Source organism: Geospiza fortis, unplaced genomic scaffold (assembly GCF_000277835.1).
Source record: "Geospiza fortis unplaced genomic scaffold, GeoFor_1.0 scaffold193, whole genome shotgun sequence".
In the NCBI taxonomy this organism is placed as follows: domain Eukaryota; kingdom Metazoa; phylum Chordata; class Aves; order Passeriformes; family Thraupidae; genus Geospiza; species Geospiza fortis.
This window is the reverse complement of record NW_005054523.1, coordinates 652,015-662,774: the sequence shown is the minus strand read 5'-3', so window position 1 is coordinate 662,774 and position 10,760 is coordinate 652,015. Positions and strand designations below refer to the sequence as shown.

Sequence of the window (10,760 nt, the reverse complement as noted above, 5' to 3'; positions counted from 1 at the left end):
GGAATCTCACTTGGGTTGACATTTCTCTGCACCAAGGAACAGGCAAGGCCAGCTACACCAATCTCAGCAGCTGAATCGTCTTTCCATGTAAAAGCTCAGTGTCTCTGAGAGCCTGGTGGCTCCAGGGCAAGGGACAACAACCACCACGGTGCTGGCCTCTTACCAGCAAATATTTGAAAACAAGGAAGTGATGGGAATGCTGTTAGCACAACTGACCATGAAGACTGCCATTCTCCTGTTGCAGGCGTTGGATAATAAAAGAGAGTTTGGGAGCAATTCTGTGCCTTCTATCTGCATCCTATCATGATACCATGTTGCAGATTCACCTTTTTCATTTATGTTAATGGAGAACTTTTATCCCTCAGTAACATAGATGAGAATAAGGAATCTACATTCACCACACTGAAAAATAAAAATTACTTCCTTCCCACCCTGTTGTGATTTGAGGAGCTCTGGAAAAACAATTTTAAACAAACAGTGGTTCAGGTGGCTAGCAAAAGGTTTTCTACTGACAGCTCTGCTCGAATCAGTAGCAACTGCACAAGCAATGAAGAGAAGTCATAGATTCCTTTTGAATGGTTCATGCCTGGCTAGCCAGACCCAGACTGGGCAGCTGGACATCAGAGGGAGACAAGGCCTCCAGCAAACAAAGGCATCTCTTGCAGCTTCTTGACTTGACCAGCTCTCAGTGGCCGCTGTGGCAAGAGACTGGACTAGGATGGGCTGGTATTCCCAGTTGCAGTAACACTGGCATATGGTAACTTGCTTCAAATGCTAAATGTCACTGCCTACAAAACATTATGAGCATAACTGTAAGCTGAACTATGAAATGTTTTCTAATCACAAAAGCATTGTCTGTTGAACAACTGAGCTGATCCTCTTTCAATAGCTCAAGTTACTCATCTAAGAAAGTGTAGCCTGCATTTGAGAGGAATATTTTTACCTTGTGTTTACTATTTCCTATTCAACTGTAAACACAGTGCAGAGCCATAAAACTTCCATCACCTGTGAAAGTTCACACAGTGCTACAGAAAAGGCTATTATATTTTGGATATTTTCATGATACAAATGTGCAACAAAGAAGAGGACAAACGAAACAGAAGCTGATTTATACCTTCCTTTATATTAACCTCTTGCACTCATCTATGCAAAGTTCTCTGTTTCTTCCTGCCATAATTCAGAGCTAGATCAAGCAACTGACTACTTAAACCCACACTGAATACTGTATTTTCCAAAATGGATGTCATACTGTAGTGACCCAATATTTAAATTCTCAACCATAACCTATTGCAGAAAAAGCCTATACTTCTAACTAACCATACTAGAGCAACCTTAATGTTTTCTGTAAAAATTAAGTTTACTCACGCACACAAGTGCATTTGCATGCTTTCAGTATCTCAGTATCTTCCAAAACAGAAGACAAAAGACAAAAAATTGGACAGTGTAGAGAGAATCACAGATTACAGGATGTGAGATGACACAGCTACAATTACTGGCTGGTCACACTTACTCTGTATTCAACAGCAGCAGACCATTAAAGCCCTTAATACTTTTATGCATGCATTGTTCACTAGTCTGGTACAACAGTTTAGTGCTGCTCTAGCTGATGAGAGATCAAAATTTTAGCATTTTATAAAAAGCTTACTGTTGCCAGTGGCAGGAGGGAAGAATGGCACTGGAGGCATTCCCGGACTGCCTCTGACACATCCTCTCTGGAAGCTTTGTGACAGCACTCGGGCAGCTCAAGTCAGGGCTGGAGCCGAGGGTACTGCTCTGCCAGCTGGGCACCAGGGGTCAGTCGCTGCTGAGCACACAAGCTGATAATCTAAACCAAGTGTGCTACACAAGGTGTCAATACTCCAGCATATGTCAGAGGCCCCCACAACTCCACATAGGCTCTTTTTCAAGGGGAGTTTCTCCTCTGAAGCCTAACAGTACAAAGGAGAGAGTAAAATTAACTTCTGGGTCATCATATGGATAAAGGAGTACAGAGAATTTTGATTAAGGAAATGAGCTAGCTATTTCACCTGAGAGAGCAGCGGCATTAAATTTACTCTGGAGTAAAACCTTCAGGAAGTTGACATCTCAGACTTGACTCACTGAAAATAAAATGCTGGTAAACAGCAGAAACTCTAAACCTCAAAGTTCTAGGATTAAGTAGGCAAGAGTGACCAATGCAATTGAACACAACACTAAGAGAGTTGGAAGAAAACCCCAGTTCTTCCAGCCATTCACAAAATGTTGACCAAGATTTTTGTTTCACTCATGCCAAAGTTGGGAGTCCATTCAACAAAAAGTACTGCCTTCAATTCAGAACTGCCACACATTTATCACCTAACTGATCACTAGATGCATGCAAATCAGAATTTCAAAGTTTGTGCCCAGTTACTGGAAGCTCATTTAGTAAGTCTCTTTTCAGGTATCTCCATGAAGTGACATGCCTACACAGACTACTGAATGTACAGCACTACATATCTGAACTGTAAAGAAATCTCCAAGACTTAATATCAATAGTTCTCAGTCAAAAAGATGTTTTAACACGCAATAAAAAATTGGCAGAATGCATTCTTCCTTCTGTTTCCATCTGAAAAACAGAGGTTTGCTCCCTGCTCCCAGACCCTATAAAAAGCATCTCAAAAATAATGTAAAATTTTGTACTTAAACAATAATGAAGGAAAAAAGCGAGGTGCACATTCTCTATTTATACGATACAGTTCAATGCACTTACACAAAAGGAAAAAATTTTGCTGAAGTCCTGAACAAACAACACTTCCAGAAAAACATGTAGAGAAACCCAAGTATTTTTCATCTGAAAGCATATCCAGTCATTCTTACTCTGTCACCTACTTACTAAAGAAAAGGTGAAGAGTTGCCCATCTCTAAGTGTCACAAACAGCTAGACCAAAGAAGAAACTAAAAAAACAGTCACTGCTGCAAGTGCTTCTGTCTTAGCAGAGACATTAAAATCAGGATATTCCAGTTACTTTTGAAAACTGCATTGATGAGTGGTGTTTCCTGCAAGACCTTTTCTCAGCCCAGCCACTGAAAAATAATGTGCTAAGCATGAAATTCACAATTCCAAATGACCCCATTTAATCCTGTCAATTCAGCAGCAGTTCATTCCAAATCCAGCAGTATACAGCTTGACCACACAAAATAGCAATGATTTCACAAACCTACAAGGAGCAGTTGGCAATTAGCTGCCCTACATTCCAAGCCCCCCAAAATACCATCCTGCCCCAACAATTTCTAATAAATTGTTATTTTAGTATGAAAATACTCAATTTACTTTTAACTTGGATAAGAGATTCCCTACAGAACTCAACTAAACATCTATGCAGGATTCAGAACCCCCCTGGATTCAGCAGTATAGACATGTTTTACTTTTATTTAAAACTTGTTTCAGCAATTCCTAAGATACTTCTACCCATGACAGTATGGAAGCCTTGTAACATTTTAGAAGGGAAATTCATGTTTTAGGGAAAAAAAATCTCAACCCTCTAAAACAAACCCATAGAAAACAATCCCCTCCCCAAACAAAAAAATAAAAAACAAACCACAAAAAAACCAAAATACTCAAAATCCATCATCAAATTTACTTCAAGACAAAAATATGAAAATATGTTACAGCTTCATTACAATTAGTCTTGGGATTCTCATGCATTCAAAAAGGAATTCCTCTATTAGAATCACAGAATCCCTGAGGTTGGGAAAGCCCTCCCAGCCCATGGAGTGCCAGCTGTGCCCAATGCCCACCCTGTGCCCAGCCCAGAGCCCCGAGTGCCACCTCCAGAATTCCTGGGACACCTCCAGGGATGGGCACTGCAAACCTCCCTGGGCAGCTCCAATGCCTGAGCCCCCTTTCCATGGGGCAATGCCTGCTGTGCCCGCCCTGAGCTGCCCTGGGCCAGCCTGAGGCCGTTCCCTCTGCTCCTGTCCCTGTTCCCTGGGATGATCCCAAGCCCCCCCGGCTGTCCCCTCCTGGCAGGAGCTGTGCAGAGCCACAAGGGCCCCCTGAGCCTCCTTTGCTCCAGGCTGAGCCCCTTCCCAGCTCCCTCAGGAATTCTCCAGGCCTGTTCCCTTGCCTGGACACACTCCAGCCCCTCAACGTCTTTCTTATATTGGGGGACACAAAACTGGTCCCAGGTCTAGAAATGTCTCAGCAGGGCCAGGGAGGGCACTGCCCTAGTCCTGATGGCCACACAAGTTTTGACAAGGGCCAGGTGCCTTTGGCTTTCTTGTCCACCTGGGCTCATACTCACTTTAAAACAGATCTTGACTTTGTCAGAAAAGCACAAAGCTATCGTGATCTAAATTTCTTCACAGGTTACACCTCTTCTGCTTGTTATTTTATAACGCTATGAGTGAATTGAAACGTTCCTTTCCTAAACATGACCAAGGGATATTGACCCAGCTGTCTGACACCTGACTCAATGAGAAACTGATCAGAGTTTAGACTACACACTCCAATTTGGTAAAATAGTAGCTTTAAACCAGAGTTCCTAGGAAAATGAAACAAATGGAAACAAATGGGAACTTTTTTTAGAAGCAGCTGGTAGGGTTCAAGGGCTAATTAGTGCAACTTTCTATATAATCATAACTATCTTCTCGTGCCTATGGCAGAAAGCTTGAAGTAATTGAACACATTTATCTATCTTAGAACTACTGTAGTAATTTTAAAAGTTTTTATTAAGTTAAAATCTTGCCCAATTGACAAATAACAATAAAGGTTTTTCTTGATTGTGTTTCCACTGCAGTGTTTCTGAAGTCCTTGGGTCAGGGTGTGGCAGCTCTATTTTACAAACACTGACCTGCGGCACCTCGCAGCAATTCCTGTACCAAGGGAAACAGCAAACAGCGTAGCAGTTTCTGTTCAAGCTTAATAAAGTGAAGAACTTCACTGGAAATATTCTGTTCTGGGCTTTCTGCCACACAGGAAGGGTGTTGAACATGTCAGTGTCCTTAATTATTATCAACAGAAAAAATACCAGAAAGCAGCAGTTCAGCTCTTAATTCTTTCATATTATCACTTCCAAGACTGAAGGACAATTTACATCTTCCTCCCCTCACACTCATTTTATGTGTCTGTCCATTTCACAGCAGGGCTCCAATTCTGAACTTTGTGCAACACTGATGATAAATGACTGTTTAATTTTTTTTAGCTTTCATCAGAATTTAGTTATGTAATAGCAACATATTTAATAGTCTTTTTATAAATGGAAAGAGGAAGAGGTTTTAACCTCCTTTTCAAAAGAAAGAAATATTCCATTATAATTTTTTCTCTAGGACTAATAAAAAGATACAAACATTGCTTGGGCAGGCAAAGCAACACTAACAAAAGCCTTTAGTGCACACACATGCCTGGAGCTGTTCCTGACACCACTGCCCTGCCTGTTCACTTGGTAGGATCCCTGCCTGGAGAGCCAGCTCTGACACTGCCACTGCAGCTCCTGGGCACAGCATCCCTGCCTGGAGAGCCCAGCTCTGACACTGCCACTGCAGCTTAGCCACACCATGAGCACACTCCTTGCACACTGCAGTAATAAATTGCACCACCTTAAAGCCTCCACCAACATACTTCAGGCAAATGAGTCCTAACGGCCATTTGTGACAGGCTAAGACGGCACAAGGCAAACTGTTGTTTGGAGAAAGGGGACTGAGGGGACTGAAGGTATCTGTAACTCTTGGCTGACTTCTCACACTGCAAGAGCCTCTGGCAGTGATATCCTGCACACTGCAAATGTAAATATTAATTTTAACACTGCTGAGAAATTTTTAGGGTTGCTATTGTCACCTTAAATTACTTTTGAAACTATTAATTTAGGCATGAAAATTAAGATTCAAATTTCATCATCCTGCAGAAAATTTTTAACAATATGGTATTATGGGTGTGAAAAATGTTGATATCAAGAAGATATAACCTAATTCTCACCTTTTAAAAAAATGTTTATATGGGACAACATAAGAACTATGATATTGTTTGCATTCAAAGCTACCATTTTGAATCAAGTTGTGATTCATCTTCAAGGAAGCTCCAAAACAGAGACAGCAAAGCAGATTTATTCTGAGGTTCAGATGTAACAGTTGTGTTTGTGTATAAAGGCAACAAAGATGATCATTATTTCTCAGTATGATACAATGAAAGCCAAAGTATCCCTTCTCTCTTTGTGTTCCTTAAATTTAAAAAAGAAAAAAACAACAAAAACTTTAACTGGAGTGTTTCATTGTAGAACTGCTATATTTTCCACTTGAATGATTTTTACAAATTAAGGCTGAATTTGATTGCAAATGCAATTTTATTTTTCCTGCAGAAATTATCGCTTTAGATACACACCCATAAATGTACTACAGATTTAAAATGTATTAATACCTTGGTATTGATAACTGAAAACAAACTCAGAGTTTAAAGACCATTTTAAAATAAAGTACAATTAATCATACCCAATCTATATGTGCAGGACTTAAGCACTGAACACTTGGCTTTGCAGGACTTACAAGGACGGATTCTAACGTTGCATCAAATCTACACTAGCTTTTCTCTTTCTTTGCCACTAAACCTGCACTTCCAGTCTGACTTATAACAGCAGTGCAGACATTCCAAGGGATACAGAATACCAGAATGATGCTTCTGTTTAATGCAGTAACTGAACCCCTTATATTCAGATTCTAAAACCGATACACGAAATAGACTATGGTGGCACTGGCTCACATGCTAGAGAAACAAACGGCCATGGTTGTTGCAGCAGTGCAGTAAGAGACAGCAGTTAACTCCACACACACTCGGAACTGACGAATTGCTGAAAACGAGGCAGGTACCTGTTCCTTTACAGAAGCTAGAATGGTCGTGGCAGTAGTCTCTGGTTCCATGCCTGGGCCTGTGGAAGCCTCCTGCGCTGTCTGCGGCAGCCCCTCCTCCACCATTGGGCTCTGCTCAGGGGCTGGCATTTTGCCTGCAATAACAAGATTTTAATATAGTTTACATTTTCAGCCAGTGATGTTTAAAATCCAAGTTTGCAGGACTATGAATTATATTCATTTTTTTCTAGAAGCTTTCCAAACTTAACTAAATTAGCAGAGAACTTTGCATTACTCAATCTATGTTGTGTGACTGTGTTTCACTTTCACAAATGGAGACCAGAATCACCCACACAACTCAAGGGTTAGGCAGGAGCAAGCACGCTGCATGATGCTTCAAGATTATTTTAAAAAATACTGTTTTGTGGTGGTCAATAAAACTAGCACAATTCAACATGCATGAAAAATACTAGCGTTAACTACTAAGCACACCCAGGATCAGTACAAGTTTACCACATGCAGTTTTCGGCACAGAAGAATGACACATAACAGCAGAATGCTCTGCTGTCAGGAACAAACTATGGAAGAGACTAATTATGGTAATAAAAGCTTAATGGGAGCAATGCTTCTAATGCTCTTTTTGCAAAAGAGGAAATTAAAATGCTGAAGTTAAAGCAATTGCCCCGGGCTATGGATAGTGTGGAAAGGACTGACAGGATTAGCGTCCAATAATCCCAAGCTGTGTTATTGCAGAGGCAGCACACTAAGAACTCCAATCCATGGAAAAGAGCAATTAATTTGTTCAATTATCAAAGTCACTATTAACCAATATTACAGAGATAGTTACGAAGTGTGTTTAACGCTTTGAAAACAGCAAGTAAGTGTCATTCATAAAGCTGCTACACAGATACCACGCTTTAATTTCCTTCAGAAAAAAAAGCTTGTGAGGTCTAATGTCAGAAGTAATCCATATTTCATTTTAGATTTTCAGAACAAACTCACCCAATATTCCTAGGGCAGACAAACAGGAACAGATTCCTTCCCCATTCCATTCATTATCAAAGGGTGAGGAGATGCTTAGGCTGCAAACAGGCTCCAAGGCCAGGAACGGACCCATGAGACCCCTCTGTGTGGAGCTGTATCAGCCATGAGCCCCTGAATGAGCACAGGGCAATGCACAGGATCAGTGCACACCTGTGCTGCAGAGCTGCATGTTTCTGACAGGGTTGAAAGGGGACTTGAGTTGACCCTGGAGGGATCTCTCCTGGGATTGCTGGCCTCTTGTGAGGTTTCTCCCTCACCCTGAATGCAGAGCCCAGGCAAAAGCAAAGCCCTGTGCTGTCAAAGGAGCCCTGTGCTGCTAATGGAGAGGTGAGGTGATGGTGTAAAAACAAGTGGTTTCGTTCTATGCACAGCAGCATATAGGCTGTGAGAGGAATGGCCCCTCCTTGGGCCCATGAGTTCACTAGCACAGGGTCTTTATTACTTATTACGGGTCTTTACTCTGTTCCAGTCTGCTAAAAGAGCTCATGACATGGTTCATGTGCAGTTTTACATCAGCCACTGAGGGATTCAAAGAGTTTTTGGGGAAACTCAGGTGAGATGAGTGATGAGAGGGAGTGGAGCAGTCTTGAGGGCAACCTGTGGTGGAGAAGCCTGGTCACCCACCAGTTTCCACCACTGCAAATGGAGAAAGAAAAGCTGCTTCCCAAACACATCAGAGAAGGAGCATAACTCAGCACGGCAGGACTTTTCCCCTCAGCACCTTGCAGGTGAAGCACAGGGAGGCTGCCCTATACATACCCTGAAATGAGCCTGTGTGAACAGCCCATTCTTACCATACATCTACACCACACTTATCATCTGGAACAGGCAAAAGAAACTGCACAAAGGTCTCTGTGTCAGGACTGCACAAGGACACCTGAACACCAAGAGCCATTCTGCTGCCTTCTCCCCTCCCCACATAGACATGGCGCTCCCCCCACCTTCTCTCCCCACAGACATGGTGCTCCCCTCACCTTCTCTCCCCACAGACATGGCGCTCCCCTCACCTTCTCTCCCCACACACATGGTGCTCCCCTCGCCTTCTCCCCTCCCCACAGACGTGGGTCTCCCCTCACACAGACATGGCACTGTGAGGACCATGCCACGCTGTCCTCCTCATGGCCAAGCCCCACGGCGCACAGTGAGCATTCCCTCCTGCCCCATGGCAAGCGTTCATTCCCTCCTGCCCCATGGCAAGCGTTCATTCCCTCCTGCCCCATGGCAAGCGTTCATTCCCTCCTGCCCCATGGCAAGCGTTCATTCCCTCCTGCCCCATGGCAAGCGTTCATTCCCTCCTGCCCCATGGCAAGCGTTCATTCCCTCCTGCCCCATGGCAAGCATTCATTCCCTCCTGCCCCACGGTGAGCGTTCCCTCCTGCCCCAGCGCAGTTGGGGCACCCCGGGCAGGGCTCGGCCCTGCACCATCACCCAGGGCAGCTCCTGCAGGGACTCCTCGTGCTCAGCCGAGCTCCGGGCCTGTGGGTGTGCAGGGACCTCCATCAACTGCAACTGGAACAGAACTCGCTCTCAACAAATAAGCCAGCATTAAATGCTACTTGACTTCCAAGGTGCCACAAATGAATAAGCAGACCTATCTGGCTATTTTTGAAACATTATTTTCATTGGTTCCAGCTTGCAGATACAAAGGCTGCCACACTGAGCCTATCACAAGCTGCATGTCAGGTGGGCACACAACTACAGCTTCAAGGACCATTTCTACAGAACCCATTAAACAGCAATTAAGCAAGCAGAATAAAAAACAACCTCTAATAGTTGTATAATAGAATTTTGAAAAGTCAAATGCACAGCTTTGCGGTTTTAGAAAATAGAAATTGTTTTTTCAAAGTTTTACTTCTGAAAACCAACTCTTTAATCAAGCAGTAAGAACCCAAAGCACAGAATACATGTCACAATTCCATGTGTCATCTGATTTTTTATATCACTTACCATAGTTCTTTTATGACTATAACTCAGAGTTTTGGGTTTCTAAATGACCTGATAAATTTGCAAGCATATCAAGTAATAAAGCTACCCAATCAAGCCTTTCCTTCATTTAGAAACATCTGCTAAGCAATCTAAAGGACAAGTCTCAAAAACTCACAAGTTACACCTGCCCTTCTCTCAGAAGGGGGCTGCCTGTTGGTCCATGTATCCCACTGTCTCCACCTGCACGCAACAGGGCAGTGCTTGCTTGGGCAGGGATCCTGTCTGGGATTTCCAGGAGAGAAGTACAAAATACAGCAGTGAAACAATCTCAATTTGGCTTTTCTCTCTCTTCTCACCCCAACACTGTGAATAACTTCTCAGTGCATCTGCAGCAGATTTCTGTAAGAAATCAGTCCAGAAAACATCCCTCTGAGCTGGCTGGAAGGTGTGCTAATTCATTGGAACAGAAAATCTGCCCAGTATTGAGTATATAATAAAAACATCCGGATAAAAACCAATCAAATTAATTATTAGTGAAGGTGTCAGTGTTAAATATACAACTATCTCAGTGTTAAGAGATGTAATCACAGACCTACACCCTTTCACATAGGCAGTTGTTTCAACTGATGTTCCTTCAATTAACACATTTCTTGGCAAAGTTACTGATTTTCTAATCTTGATTCCAACATTAAATAACTGTTGGCTCTGAGCCTACAAACACTTAGGTACACACTTGAGCTAATAAACAAGAGTGCTCGCCCCCTCCCCGCCCTCCTGCCAGGCCCGTGGGCTCGGGTGGCAGCACAGGAGACTGAGGGAGCAGGAGAAGCTCTCCAGGGCCCCGTCCTCCCCCTATAGCTCTGTCTAGGGATGCTGCTTAAGGACAGGAACTCACAAAGGCAAGGCAGGTTCTCATCTTCACCTTATAACAGGAAATAGCAAGAGGAGGCTTTGTGAGAGCCTTGAAATCTGGTATGAGTAAGAAATTGAGAGAA

At 43.0% G+C, this 10,760-nt stretch overlaps 1 protein-coding gene across 1 annotated transcript in view; it reads right to left on the bottom strand.

Moving 5' to 3' along the window:
- PKP4 (plakophilin 4) overlaps positions 1-6,945 on the bottom strand; it is a 38,495-nt gene extending 31,550 nt beyond the window's left edge. The window contains 1 exon segment of the mRNA XM_031063725.1: positions 6,817-6,945. Coding sequence (XP_030919585.1) covers positions 6,817-6,945 — 129 coding nt within the window.
- Positions 6,946-10,760: the final 3,815 nt, after the last annotated feature.